Here is a 15,301-nt window from a genome sequence, read left to right as displayed (position 1 = left end):
GTCATCTGTCAGTAGAGAGTTTTACTTCTTTTGGCTAGCTTTTATTGCATTTCCTTGCCTGATTGTCCTGGCTTGGATTTTGATTACAATGTTGCACAGAAGTGGCAACAGTGGATTTCCTTGTCTCCCTGATTGCAAAGGGAAACCATTCAGGATTTCACTATTAAGTAGGCTGGTAGTCTTGGGGTTTTCATAGATGTTCTTTATCAGGTTGAGTAAATTCTCTTCTGTTTTTAATTTGTTGTATGGTTTTTTTTTTTTTCCATGAAAGAGCAGCGGAGTTTGTCAAATGAGTTTTCTGCATCTATTGAGATGTTCCTGTGTTTTGTCCCTTATTAATATGATGTGTTACATTGATAATTTTTTTTGGTATGTAGAACCAATCTGGTATTTTTGGTATGTTGAACCAATCCCACTTAGTCATGGTGTGTAATGCTTCATTATATGTTGTTGAGTTTTGTTTGTAAGTATTTTGTTGAAGATTTTTGAATCTGTTTTAAAAAGGGTATCCGTCTATAGTTTTCTTGTGATGTCATTGGTTTTGATATTAGGGCAATACTGATCTTACAGAATGAGTTAGGAAGCATTCCCTCCTCTTCTATTTTTTGAAAAAATTTATGAGGAATTTGTATTAACTGTTCTTTAAAGTTTTGGCATAATGAACCAGTAAAGCCATATGGGTCTGGGCTTTTCTTTATGAGAGGTTTTAAGATTGCTAATTCTATTTCTTTGCTATAGATCTATTCAGGCTTTCTATTCTATTTTGAGTCAATTTTGGCAGTTCTCTTTGTAGAAATTTGTCTATTTCATCTGTTTTCTAATTAGTTGGAATACAATTGTTCATGGTTTTATATTTTTATTTCTGTAAGGTTGGAATAAATGTCACTACTTTCATTCCTGATTTTACTAATTTGAGTCTTTTATGTTTAGGTGAAGGTTTATCAGTTCTGTTTAACTTTTGAAAGAACCACATTTTGTTTTTTTCTTTGATTTTTCTATTCTCTATTTCTTTTCATCTTTTATTTATTCACATCTGCTTTAGCTTTAGGTTTTATTTTGTTTTTGTTTTTGTTTTCCTTTTTCCAGTGTCATAAGGTGGAAGTTTACGTTTTTGTCTTGAATTCTCTTTTTTATATAGACATTTAGAGTTATATATTTTCATCTAAGAACTGCCTTAGCTGCATTCCACAAGTCTTTGTATATTGCCTGTGCTTTTATCTCTAGCAGTTATTGGAAGTGGAATATTGATATTTCCAACGGTTCTTATTGGATTGTTTATTCCTTCATTCAGTTTTGTAAGTTTTTGCTTCATGTATTATGAGGATCTGGTATTAGGTGAGTATGTTTAATTCTTATGTCTTCCTGATGAATTTATTCTTTCGTTATAAGAAAGACCTATTTCACATGAGCACAAAGGTGGGAACAACAGACACTGGGCACTGCTAAAGGAGGGAGGGAGAAAACAGAAGGGACACACAACCACACTCTGGCTATCAGGTCCACTATGGGGGGGGAGAGGGCTGGTGGCTAGAAATCCAAACCTCACTTGTGTGCAATTTACTTATGTAGTAAATCCTCACATGTACCCCACAACTCTAAAGTTAGATAAATAAAATAAATAAATAAATAAATAAAGGACCTATTTATTTCTACTAACATTTTTTATTTTAAAGTATATTTTTTCTTATAGTACCATAGCTGCTTCAGCTTTCTATCGTGGCTGTTTATATGGTGTATCCTTTTCCGGTCTTTTACATTCATTTGTGTCTTTGAATCACGGTTGTCTCCAGTAGATATTCAGTATAGTTGGGCTTTTAAAAACCCATTTGACAATCTCTGTCTTTTGATTGGATTGCTTAACCCATTTCTAATTAGTGTATTATATAGTTGGATTTATTTCTACCAGTACATTTTTTTGTCTTATGTCTTTTTTGTTTCTCTATTTATACTTTTTTCTTTTGCAGTAAATGAATTTTTAATTGTAACATTTTAATTCCTTTCATTATATTCTCTAATTTTTTGAGTTTCTTTCTTAGTGGTTGCTCTAGGACCTACAATATGCATGCTAATATTATTTATTTCACATTTTTGCTGCCCTAATTCAGTGAGAAATAGAAACATTACTCTTACATGGCTCTATTTTTGTTCTCTTTTTTGTTATATTGTTATGTATATTACATCTATGTGAGTGAGAAATCCAACATACAACCCATTATAATCATTACTTTATATTTTATTTATAGAAGCTGACAAAAAGGAAGGTGGACAAGTGCTTATTTATAGAGTTTGTCATATTAACTTTCTTTGCCATTTTTAGTTCATTTTTTACTGTGAATTCAAGCTGCTGTTTGGTGTCATTTCCTTACTCCAGTACATCTTTACCTCATCTGTCTCCTTTGTACTGTTTTTGTCAAGTAGAGACAATTCAATATGTTATAGGCAAATCAATGAACTATGTTTCTATTGTTTAATGCAATTGCTTTTTAAATCAGTTAATATAAGAATGGAAAATATATATTTATATTGTTTTTTATAATTACATATTACCATCACTGGTACACTTTCTTTTTTTTTTTTTTTTTAATGTGAATTAGAATTGCTATCCAGGGTTTATTTTCTTCTGGTTAAAGAACATCTATTGATATTTTTTGTAAGATGAATTGACTAGCAAAGAATTCTCAGTTTTTGTTTTCTACGAAAATGTGTTTACTTTGCTTTCATTTTTGAAATGTTTGTTTTGCTGGATATAAAATATTTGATTTTTTTTTTATCAGTGGCTATATCACCCCATTGCCTTCCAACTTTCATTCTTCTGATAAGTTAATCATATTGTTGTTCTGTTGTTAGTCACTTATTTCACTTATTCACTTATCTTTTGCTTCTTTGAAGATTTTTTCTTGCCTTTGGCTTTCAGCACCTTTACTATGATGCATCTAGATATAGACTTCTTTGTGATTATTCTACTTGGAACTTGAACTTCTTGAATCTGCAAACTAATTTTTAATTTTGAGACATTTTCCGTCATTTATTTTAATTTTTTTTCTCTGTTCCTTCCTCTCTCTTCTTTACTTCTGGTGTTCCTGATATAAAATTGTTGATGTATTTAATGGTGTCCTACATTCTCTGAGGCTCTGTTTACTTTTCTTGATTTTTTTTTCTCTCTGTTTTTCAGATTACATTATCTCTATTGAGCTAATTTTAAGTTCATTGGTTTCTCTCCAGTTCAAACTTGTCATTGCACTGAGCTCCTTTAGTAAATTGTTCACTTTAGTTATGACTTTTTTAAAAATAGAAGTTTAGAGTTGAAAAGTATAATACTGATACTATCATATCTTGGTTTATTTTAAGCATGGTTCCCTTTAATCATTTGAACATATCTATAATAGCTAATTTGAAGTTTTTATCTGCAGAGTTTGACATCTGGGCCCTCTCATAGGCAGTTTCTGTTGCCCTCTTCCCCCTCCCATCCCTACCTACTCTGCCCTCCATCCCAGGTGTAGGTCACACTTTCCTCTTTGGATACATGTATTGTGATTTTTGTTGTTGTTAAAAATGGAATATTTTAATTTTAGATAATTATTCAGTTTCAATTACTGACTCTTTCCCTCTTACCTACCCAGGATTTATTGTCTGCTTAGATGTTTGTGACTTGGCTGATCTGTTTTAATGAAGTCTTTTTCTTACACAAGGAGAAGCTTCTGATGACTTGAGTATTTGTGTAGACACCCTGGAATGACAGTGGTTTTAGCAGGGCTCTCTTTGACTTCCTCTTTCCTGATCTGTTTGTTATACTGGCTCCCTTTGTTGGTATTACACCTAGCTATTAAGTTCCACTTCATTGCATACTAATTGTGTAGCTTTATTTTTGACAATGTCTGGGGCATAAATACCCTTGCAGTCTGATGCAGTTAAATTCTAGACCCTTTGCAGGTAAGTTTTTGAGGCCATTATTTGAGGTTTGCTCCAATCTCAGTCAAGCTCTTGTTAGTTGTGCTTTCCCCTAGTTTTCACTGGTAAACAGCAGGCCTATAGTTTAGCTTTTTCCTCTTATGTAGCTACTAGGTTCTTTTTGGTTGCTTTACTATGATAGTCTTTTATTTTATTTTATTTTATTTTATACTTAGGTTTGAATTTCTCCATAATTCCCAAAGTGAGCTTCCTTGGAGAGCATCATAGCTCTCTATACTTAGATCTTTTTTCTCTCCCTGTGAAAAATTACAACTCTGCTCTGAAGCTGTGATTGGGCACTGTGTACTGTTTTTCTTGCAATGACACACCTACATCATGATCAGAGCACTGCACGGGGCCATATAAGACTCTGATCTTTCATTATTGCCTCTTTTATCCTGGTATGGAAAGATTGCCTGATGTGTGAGCTGGGAACAAGGTCCATCAGGGCCCCAGTGTTTTCAGCCTATCATGTCTGGGACAGATGTTCCACCCTATGGCTGAAGGCTATGTGGAACATCTTGTCTAGATTTTAGCTTTTGTATCATAGTGCTGAGGGGGATGGGACATGGTGGGGCTCTGACACTCCATCTTTTTAGCCGTAAGTGCTCCAAGTAGAGCATCTATTACACTGAGCTGAGTGGGGGATAAAAGAAGAAAAAGTTCATGGCTTGAAAATTACTGACTCTGCTCCTAACTAAGATTTAGTAGATTTTCTTGAATAAATGTTTCTCCATTTGCTGAATGCCCTTGGGACAATTTTCAGAGGGTTTTAAGTGGTTGTTTTAAATCTACTTTTCACTGATTGTTTAACTGGGGAGAGAGTCTGCAGAGCTCATTGCACTGACCAGTAGATGTCTTATGTTCTCCTTTAAATTTATTTTAAATATGGCCTGGCATAGAATTTCAATATTACCTATAAGTAGTTGCCATGGAAATTTCATTTTTTTTCTTAACAAAGAGTACATATGTGTTTCTTGCCTGTCTTATCTTCTATCTCCTATTTACAGGTGTCGGGCTTATTTCTTACCTACTTTGCATCTATCTGGACACTGTTACCTCTGTCACACGTGGCTGTCTCCTCGTATTTGCTTTTATGTATAGGCTCCATATTTCTACTTGAGGCACTGGAAATGGTGACACAATGTATAAACTGTCTACTTGGCTCATACATTAGCTTTGATTTTCAGCCAATCTCTTGGCTTTTGTAAACCAGTGTGTGGACTGTCCATCTTTCTCAGACTTTGTTCTCCTAAGGATGACACTTGTTCTCTTTGTATGTAAGCTTCATGTGCTGCAATCCCCATGTAGCAATTGTGTGGAAGAGAGAACATTTGGAGTCAATAGAAGAAGTTTTGGCTAACTGCCTACCATAGAACCATATTTTACAGCAACTTCACCAAGGTAGCTGTCTGGTAATGGCCTTCAAGACTGCATCACAATGAGACTCCTTTAAAGACAAAGGCAAAAAATTGTCAGACATGAAGGTGTCTTTTCCTATGAATTTTAAATGCATCTATTAATGAGATGGAGCTTTCATCATAGCAATTGAAATCAGTGGTTATTTTGCCTGAGGAAGCATTGGATGGAGACTGTTTGAAAGGAACTCTTTTTCATTTGAAGTAGAGCAAGACATAAATTCATTGTTGTTTGGTTTGTTGAGTCTTGGATCTTGGGGAAACTTGTTTGTTTCCTTAATTATCTAATGTGTAAATTAAATCTTTTGAAGGCACACTAACTAGGAAATAATAATAATTTGCAATTCATTTCAGTTATTTCACAATAGTCTTTCTCTTCCTTCCTCCCATCTTCATGGAATATCCAATTGTATCTTAGCATCCCTTTTTAGTATTGACCTCAATTGCCTGTGATGAGAAAGATTTTGAACTTATAGCGAAAAAATAATTTTCACCTTAGTATATGAAATTGTAATACTATGAAATTGATTGTTTTGATCTGAAATAATTATTTGATTTGTGAACCCAAAAAACGCTTATTCAGATGTTTTCTTAAGGTAGCGTGTTGAAGGTATAGATAAGATATGCTTTTAAAAGTGAGATACACCCTGAATTATATACCACATCTTAAAAAAAAGTAAGATACAGAATTCAGAGTTTCACTTTAAGATACTGTGTAGGTGAAATGTTATTTGCCTCCTTTTTGTTTATTTTTTAGGCAGCAGGTGCAGTTCGGCCTCTTGTATCTACTGTCATCGGCCCGTCTGCTGATGGTTGCTTAGACCACTCTCTAGAACGTGCCAGACACAGGGCAAGTGAAATGCCTCAGGCTTTTTTATTTGATGTGATCTACAAAGCATATCAGCAGGTAAGAATTCTGGCTTTATTTGTTGGTTTCCCAAAATTACTTCCTCATTTGGAGAATTTCTAGAGGGCTAATTTTTGGAGGAACTTTTGTGTGTATATTGAACAGAGAAATGGAGGGGATAGATGAAAGCAATTGTAGATTAAGACTTTCATCATTTTTTTTAATGATGGGTAATATAACAGCATATTGATATGCTGTTTGGGGTGATTCATGGGACTTAGCTTATAGTTGTTCTCAAGCCTAAGATTTATTACTGTGATGTTTTAAAGATACACAGCTTGATCGGAAGAGAAAGAGACACAGGCGGAATCTTGAGGAATCCCTTTGCAGCCTTACTTATGCTCTTTCCCTCCCCTGAAGGGTCACACAAAGCACACACTCCCCTAGCTGTGAAAGTACATCACCATGTACGCCATGTTTCTTCCCAAGGAAGCCCATTAGAGACATAGTGCCCAAGGCGTAGACTTGGTCATGACATCCTTTGGTTAGTACTTACAAAAATTCCAGATTTCCAGAAGGAAAGCAGGTATTCAGCATAAACCATATTGTTTATGCAAACAGTCTAGGCAGGCATGGTGAACCACCCTTGCTAGTTGACTCTTAGAAGCTGGCCAAGGACCTGCCCTGTTGTGCAGGTCTTTCTATGGACTGAGGTCTCAGGCTTGCTAGGTCACATTTTCTGCACAGTTCCTGAGATATCTTGTTAATCAAAAGTTTAGTTAAAGGTAAGTCACTTTTAAAAAAATTTCAAATGATTCGTTAATGTTACTGGATTACTTGTGTTTTATTTTTTCATGTTTTAAAAACACTTCTATACTTATACAATTTTACTGCCATTTGTTAGATCATTGAACAGTTATTGAGTATCAGGTTTTGGGCTTGTAAGAAACGTCCCATGAGATATGAGTTAGAGCAACTCATCCAGTGCCTTACTCAGCTTGTTGCAGGATGCAAGAACCAATTATCTGGGGGAATAAAAGAGTGGCCACAGTGATAAGAGGGTTATGGCCCAGAGCCTAGTGAAGAAAGTACTTTAAGAGGGATTGGCAGTAGTAGGAAACTGCCGAGGGCACAGGGGGCACACCCCATCAACAAGGGTGCCTGCATGATGACTATTTGCATACTTGGCCATAAATTATACCCCACATCTTTTTTTTTTAAAAAAAGAATAATTGAATAACTGTGTAAATGCTGCATAGATGTTTTAAAAAAGTAAGAACTGAGAACTGCCTGTAAGCCTGTGCAACGTGACATTGCTGGTGTTTGAGCGGTGTGGTGGATCTGAAAACCTGGTTGGATTGAGAAAGAATGGAAGGGCTGGTTTTTGGAGGAACTTCCATGTGTATATTGAACAGAGAAATGGGGGGGTAGCTGAAAGCAATTGTAGATTAAGACTTTCATTATTTTTTTTTAAGATGGGTGATATAACAAGCATATTGATATGTTATTCGGGGTGATTCAGTAGTGAGGGAAAGGTCAAACTGGAGTAAGGGTAGATAGAACCTAGTGCACCAGGGGTGTTGCAGTTGACCTTGCCTGGGAGTATGGATGGTTCATCCACAGGGACAGAAGGAAGAGTGGAGTAGGTGGATACAGGTGCAGATAGTTTAGTTGAGGTGGTGGGAGGGCTTGAAATTTGTCCTCTTGTGTCTGTTTTCTCATTGATCTAGGGAGCCAGTCTTCAGTTGTGATTGCAGGAGGTAAGTGAAGTGTCCAGGGTTTAGGAAAGAGATGCTGTTGGAAATAGTGAATAATGCCTTCTATTCTTATATTCTTATTTAGTCTAAAATGTATATGTAAAACTGTTCCAAAGAAAAAATATATCGGGGCTAGTTTTTGGATATTCATGGTAAACTGTGATAACTTTTGATAAAAAATATTTAGAAAGGAATTGAATGGTTCCGCTCATTAAAGTGGTCTTGAGATAACGACTTACTTATTTTTTTATTATCAAAGGGTTACCTTTACTTTGTGGAACACATAATAGTGTTGACCATTTGAGAGTTGAGCAGAAATCTGGGTGTTGTAACCAAGGTCATATGAAGTTGAATCATATTTAGAAGAAACACATTGTAAGCTGATCCCAGTCATTGTGGATTGTTGCAGAATAAAAGTGGAAGGTGTGCAGTTTCAGGCAATAGGTGACTCTTCCTCTTAAATGGGTGCTGGAAGTCACTGATGTCAAGATGCCTTTCTGTATGCTAACCGCTTAACTGTTTTATCCTTCCTGCAGTTTCTTCTGCTTATCTCATTTACCCTCTTGTTATATGTGCTCTAGCCTTGCTCACTGATTTTAGTTCTTCAAATACTGCAAGTCTCCTTCTATCTTGAACTTTACTTCTTATCTTGCTCCTTATCCTTTAGATATCAAATAATTATTATTTACTGAGGGAAGCTCTTCTTGTCCTGCTCAGACAGGTTTTTTTTTTTTTAAATTAGAAAATATAGTTTATTTAGAAAGTAAATTGTAGCGAGAGAGAAAGAGGGGATTTGCCTCCCCAAGGGGAGGAGGGGCAAAACTTAAGAAAACATGGTGACAGCCATAACTCAAAGAGCACGTGGCCACACCAAAGTTTAGTAAGGCTATGGTCCTGCTCAAACTTTAATCAACACAATATGTGTTCTCTTAGAGCTTTTTTTTACTCTCCAACATCAGAATTATAATTGAATAATTATTTGAAGTCCCTCTTGAAATATCTGACTCCACTGCTTGACTGTGAGCCTTGTGAAGGCAGGGATGGTATCTGTTTTGTTCTTAGCAACCTTCCTGGTGTATTGTTAATACAGTTAATAATATAGTATTAATAAGCATAATATAGTAATATAATAAATATTATTAATGGATTTGTTCAAAGGAATGACCATAAAAGGCTGTGCGTGCATACAAAAAACAAGGAAAATGATCCATATATTTGATCTTCCTCTGCTTAGGCCTCTCTTTCCAGACATTCAAACTGCTTGTTTCCTTTCTTTGTTTAGGCCTCTATGCAAAAGTTGGCTTCCCAGGGAGGCCTTACCTGCTAATTTTATATATAATAGCAGCTTCTGTCATGTAGCCCGTTATTCTGCCTTAATTTTCCTTATTAGATATCATTGCCTGACATATTTATTTGTTTGGTAAATATTTGTCTTCCCCAATAGAATTTCAGCTCCATGAAGGCAAGGACTTTGTTTTGTTCACTCTCACCACTAGTACCTGGAAGAGTTAATGGCACACATTAGGTTCTTGATAAATATTTATGTGTTAGCACTAATTCCAACTGCATAAACAGATTTGTGTGTGGGTAATACATCTGCAAATGTATATATGAGGGAGACTCCAAAAAACTCAGAAAATTGTGCATTTATTCTTACATATTTAAACTTAGTCACCTTGAACGTACTCTCCATTTGATGCAATATACCTATCGAGATGCTTTTTCCACTGCTCGAAACAGTTTTTGAATCTGGCAGTTTTGATGCCTTTTAGTGCTTCTGCTGTTTTTCTGTTTCACCTCTTTCATATTGGCAAAACATTTCCCTTTGAGGACTTTTTTTCATCCAGAGAGACAAAAATCATATGGGACGAGATTGGGTGAATAGGGAGAGGGGGCCAAGGAGGTCAGGCCATATTTGGTCAAAAACTACTGGACACTCAACACGGTGTGGGGCAGGTGTGCTCATAAATCACCCATCATGAAATGGGAAAATGCATGGAGAGAATCTCCAAAAAAATTTACTGAAACCAAATGCAGCCTCTCACAATAATGCTAGGTACACTGTTGCCAATGGGTTCCTAGAACACTTTACCTAACAGAGGAAGCCTGGACTATAAGGTCCCGCCCTCCAGAAATATAATTTTGGGTTTTTTGCCCCCCCCTTGTATTATACATATACACACTTAATAAATTCTTTCTAAATCTTTAAGAAATTCATCTGAAATTATGAGAAGTATGGGCAAAGATTTGTGTGTAAAGTTTATTTGCAGAACTTTTAGAAATATGAACATTTCTACTGAGCCTGTACCTCTAGGGCTCAATTAAAATGTGATATATTCATTAGTGGAAACATTTAAAAGATCACTAACAGTTACTTTTGTGGGATATGAGCATGAAAATACTCACAATAGAATGTTATATTAATGAGAACCTAATGATGTTAAAATTATATTAATAACTACACATAAACATATTGTTTATAGTTATGTCTAAATATATGTGTGTGAATACACACATCAGAAAGGTTGGTTGCATCTGTGAATATTGAAATGTTGTTAGTGCCTATGTCTGCACTGATAGCCTAAAAGTTATTAAGATCTTTGGATATGATACTTAAGATACACAAATATTTAAGTATTTGTTTTCAATTGGTTTGGGGCTTTTCAGTATAATGAGGTATTTGTTCAGTTTTCTTTTGTTGTTTAAGATCATCTGCAGAAGAAAAAAATTTATCTCATCCCTTGGGGATTTTTAATGACATATTAAGAGGTTGGTAAAAGAAAAGATTACTCAAGATCATAACAATGATTATTAAAGAATAATAAACAAAAAGTCAATAGTGAAAATTATGCAGTCTTCAGGGACATGAAGAAAAGCTCACAGATTGGTCCAGAGGATTCTTACATGAAATTCTGTCCTGTGCAGTTTGAGGAAAATTAATACATTTCTGTACAAAGAAGCTTTTTAAGTTCCATACACTTATTTCCTGAGAAAATTGATATGGTGGTCACAGATGGCATTCTAAACTTTATTGTTCAGAGATCTGGCCTTATTTCTAATGCTCAAGTTTTCAGGTACATAGAGAATTTTACAAGGTAATTTGTTAATTAAGTTTTCATGAAAATGCATATGTATGAGCTATACAACAGGATTCAACCAGTGACAGAATTGGTCTCTGGAGTGTTAATTATGTTCCTTTTGATTTGATGTCCTTGATTTTACTGTGGAGACATGCAATATTTATTTATTTATTTTTTAAATAAAGCAGAATGTCTATTTATTACTTTCCATTAAAACAATACCTTTTCCAGTGCATGGGCTGTTTGTATAATCCATAGTCCCTTTTTTGTTGTGAATGTTATTGGTGTATAGAGATGCTCTTGACTTTTGAACATTTATTTTGTGTCCTGAAACTTTATTGAAGCTGTTTATCAGGTCTAAAAGACTTCTGGTGGTATCTTTAGGGTTTTCTAGGTATAAAACCAAGATATATGAGATTTAAATGTTAACCTTATAACAGAGATTGAGAAACTGTATTTTTTTTTGAAGTGCCTTTGTAACTTGAAAGACTAAAACACTTCTAAAAGACAACAAAAACAGCTTTCTTTTCCTGATTTTTAAAGATTATTGTCACTTAGATCATTGGTCTCCAAATATAAAAACCGTAACATTAAACAACTATGATAGGAAATTTCCAGTTATAACAAACAGCCTGCCCACATCTAACGTGCATTAGAATAACACAGGACCTGTGTTGTATCTTGTATTAAATGTGAACATACTTGGGCTTTAAATTCTAAGTTAACAAGAATCAGTCAAAAAGATGGAATTTTATGAAGATTGTCTTTTTTTAATATTCACCAAGCATTAGAAGCCTCAGAAACTTTATTCCCAGTTTCACAGTGTCTAATTCCTCCTTCCTTCTTCCTTCCTTCATCCTTGGCTCTTTTTGCTGACTGTTTACTTGGGCCTGGATTGGATTTGGAGGTGATAAAGAAGAGCCAGAGAATAAAGAGTTTCAGAAGAAGCTTCATGTTACATGGGATGTTGGGGGTGGCAGTGGAGATGAGGGGGGTGGGGGTAGGAAGAGATAAGAAGAGGGTATAAGTTGTTGGGTTTTTTAACAAATTAAATGGAGACTCCAGGAAAATGACAAGGAATGAAAAGGAATGAAAACATCCTAAGGGAGAAAGGGAATTGAAAGGCAATGTGGGCCGGGCATGATGGCTCAAGCCTGTAATTTCAACACTTTGGGAGGCCGAGGTGAAAGGATTGCCTGAGCTCAGGGGTTCAAGACCAACCTGGGCAACTTGGCGAGACATTGTCTCTACAATAAATCAAAAAACAAGCCGGGTGTGGTAGCGCGTGCCTGTAGTTCCTGCTACTTGGAAGGCTGAGGTGGAAGGATCACCTGAGTCCAGCAGGTTGAGGCTGCAGTGGCCGTGAGCGTGCCAGCCTGAACGACAAAGTGAGACTGACTCAAAAAAAAAAAAAAAAGAAAGTCAATGTGAAGAAAATAAGTAAAAAAGAAAAAGGGAGATGAGTAGGAATTTAAAGATGAAGCTTTTTGAGTTAGAAAAATCTGACTTGCTACATTTTTTAAAGTATCTGCAAACCATCATTGTGTTTCTCATAAATATCAGTTGCATACCAGTTCCAAAGTGGCCCATCTCGGTTATTAATGAAAACATGATCTATGTATATCATTGTATTCTATCAGATAAAGTGAATTCATGATCTCGATGATGTGTTGGAAAGCATTTAGTAACTTCAAAATCATGCTTCTCCATATTTTTCTTATTTCTCATGATCTTATTCTTTTCTCTCTTTCTCCCTCCTACTTTTATATTTTTCTGCTTTTGGTTATTCTACTAACTAGGTTTATATAGCCAAGTCATTTTTTTGTTTCCATTTTGGAAAAATTTTAAAGAATTTTAGGAAAAAAATGATGTTGTGACTTGGCTAGGTCTCCTTTGCATATAATCTTTACACTTTACACCCCAAAATTTCTTTCTTAATCATTTAAAAGCATGAATTACTTTTGTCCCTTATTCAGTCTGCATGGAGCAATCAGGTTAAATGATTCTAATTCTATAAGTTTATGTAAGCTTAGTAAGTTCAGTTATAGAAGGTTAGTAGAAGTTCCAGTTTTAGCCTCATCTGTAGCTTTTGATGTTCTGTAACTGTCAAACTTATGTCAATCTGGTGGTTGCATATTGATGTTTTGGTTGGACCTTGATTGCCAGTAAAGATGGAGCTCTGTATGTGTCTTCACCTTTCCCTGCATTGCTTATTGCTGTGTTCTGGATGCTTGTGTTCCCCCAAAATTCATATGATGAAACCTAACGCCCTAGGTGACAGTATTGAAGAAAGGCCATTGGGAAACGGTTAGTTAAGTCATGAGGTCTCTGCCCTCATGAATGGGAGTAGTCCCCTAATAAAAGAGGACCGAGGAAGCTTATTAACTCCTGCCCTCTGTAAGGATGCAGAAAAAAAGTGCCATTTGTGAGGGGCCCTCAACAGACACCAAATCCACTGGTGCCTTGATCGTGGCTTTTCCAGCCTTCAGTGCTATGAGCAATAAATTCTGTCTATAAATTTCCCAGCCTGAGGTATTTTGTTATAGCAGCCAAAATGGGCTAAGACCTTAGATTAGCATCTTAATGTTTTGTGGGTTTTTTTTTTTTTTTTTTTTTTGAGTGTGTCTCCTTCTGTCACCCAGGCTGGAGTGCAGTGGCATGCTCATGGCCACTGCAGCCCCAATCTGCTGGGCTCAGGCAATTCTTCCACCTTAGCCTTCCAAGTAGCTGGAACACAGGTTTGCAGCCAGATCCCTGACCTTAACTGAGTCCAGAGGTAGCTACAGGGAGAAACCGGAGACTCTGCCTGTGTCCTTAGTTACAGGATGATGAGGGCCCATGTGCAGTCAGTCACGTTGTTGGATAAGCCTGGGAGACAGGTGAGACCAAGAGAAACTGAGTTAGGGAGTAAGAATCAGTTGATATGCTCTGCATTGACCTTTATTGCTTTTCCACAAATTTGAAATCATATGTTAAATTCTTTCCAGTTGGAAGTTTTAGTTGAAATTCTTTAAAATTATAAGTTAATTTAGGGATTAAGTTGATGACTTTAAACTTTAAATTGTTTAATTTATGAACATATTATAGTTCATTTAGATCTCCACATATTTTGATTTTTTCATATATTTATTAGTAATTTCTAGATTATTATTTTAGCTGTTGTAATGTCATTTTCTATTGCACTTTCTAATTGATATTTGCTGTTAGTGTTATTTATTTTTTTCTTGGGTATATGCATCTTATATATCCAAGACAAACTTATTGAGCTCTGGTTTTAAGTTTGTACTTGATTTTTGAGTTTTCTATACAAATGATTATATTGTCTGCAACAATGACAAATTTATCACTTTTATTTTGATTCTTATTTATTTATTTTTCATTGTTGCTTTGTCTAGGATCTCTAGTATCTGTAATAGCAAAGATAATAGGGTATGTTTTTCTGGATTCTATCATTGAAGAATCTATCTCTGTTTTAAATATAATGCTTGATGAAGATTGTGATTGAAAGCCTTTATCGAGTAAAATTTATCTTTAAATTTTCTAAAAAACATTTTTCTTTTTAAAGTCTTTTTCTTTTTCAAAGGTCTCAAATAGGTATTGTGCTTAAAAAAAATTTTTTTTTCTATACCAGCAATCATGTCTGTGTGTGTGTTTTTAGTCTACTAATGTGAATCCACATAATAGACTTACTGATATTGAACTATTTTTGTGCTTCTGAGATGAATACTACCAGTCATAATGTTTTATACTACTGGATTTTGCTGCATGATATTTTGTTAGGGATATTTTCCCTCTGTGTTTGTTTTCATTGTAAGACTATATCACTCATAAAATGAGTTGAGTGATTTCTTCCCCCTCTTTTGTTATTTTTCTGGAAGATTTTTGAGATACAGTTTTATTATTGGAATTCTGATAGAATTTCCCAGCAAAACTTTGTAAGAGTGGAGGTTTTTGGGAGTGAGTGGGGCAGGGGAGAAGCTTTTTGGTGATGGTTGTTAATTAGCATTTCAGTTTTCATAATGGTTATTGAATATCTAGGCTTTCTCTTTCTCCTGACAATTTTGGCACTATATTTTTTTCTAGAGATTTATCTGTTTCATTTATAGTTTCAAATTTATAAGCATAGTATTATGCTTTTAATTAAATATTATATTGGTTGGAGAAGGAATGAAGAAACATGGGGGAGAGAAGGACACGTTGAGGAGGGGAAATGATTAACACAATCAGAAAGACTAATAAGAGAGACAAACT

At 35.2% G+C, this 15,301-nt stretch overlaps 1 protein-coding gene across 2 annotated transcripts in view; it reads left to right on the top strand.

Moving 5' to 3' along the window:
* ISPD (isoprenoid synthase domain containing) overlaps nt 1-15,301 on the top strand; it is a 307,704-nt gene that overhangs the window by 34,642 nt on the left and 257,761 nt on the right. The window contains exon 3 of one of the 2 annotated variants that reach the window (XM_008055868.1): nt 6,124-6,273. The exons of the other annotated variant lie outside the window; for it this stretch is intronic. Coding sequence (XP_008054059.1) covers nt 6,124-6,273 — 150 coding nt within the window. The remainder of the gene's footprint in view (nt 1-6,123; nt 6,274-15,301) is intronic. 2 annotated transcript variants of the gene reach the window in all.

This window comes from Carlito syrichta, unplaced genomic scaffold, assembly GCF_000164805.1.
Source record: "Carlito syrichta isolate Samal-C Ts95f unplaced genomic scaffold, Tarsius_syrichta-2.0.1 Scaffold301993, whole genome shotgun sequence".
In the NCBI taxonomy this organism is placed as follows: domain Eukaryota; kingdom Metazoa; phylum Chordata; class Mammalia; order Primates; family Tarsiidae; genus Carlito; species Carlito syrichta.
The sequence above is the reverse complement of the archived record's forward strand: the minus strand, read 5'-3'. Positions and strand labels throughout refer to the sequence as shown.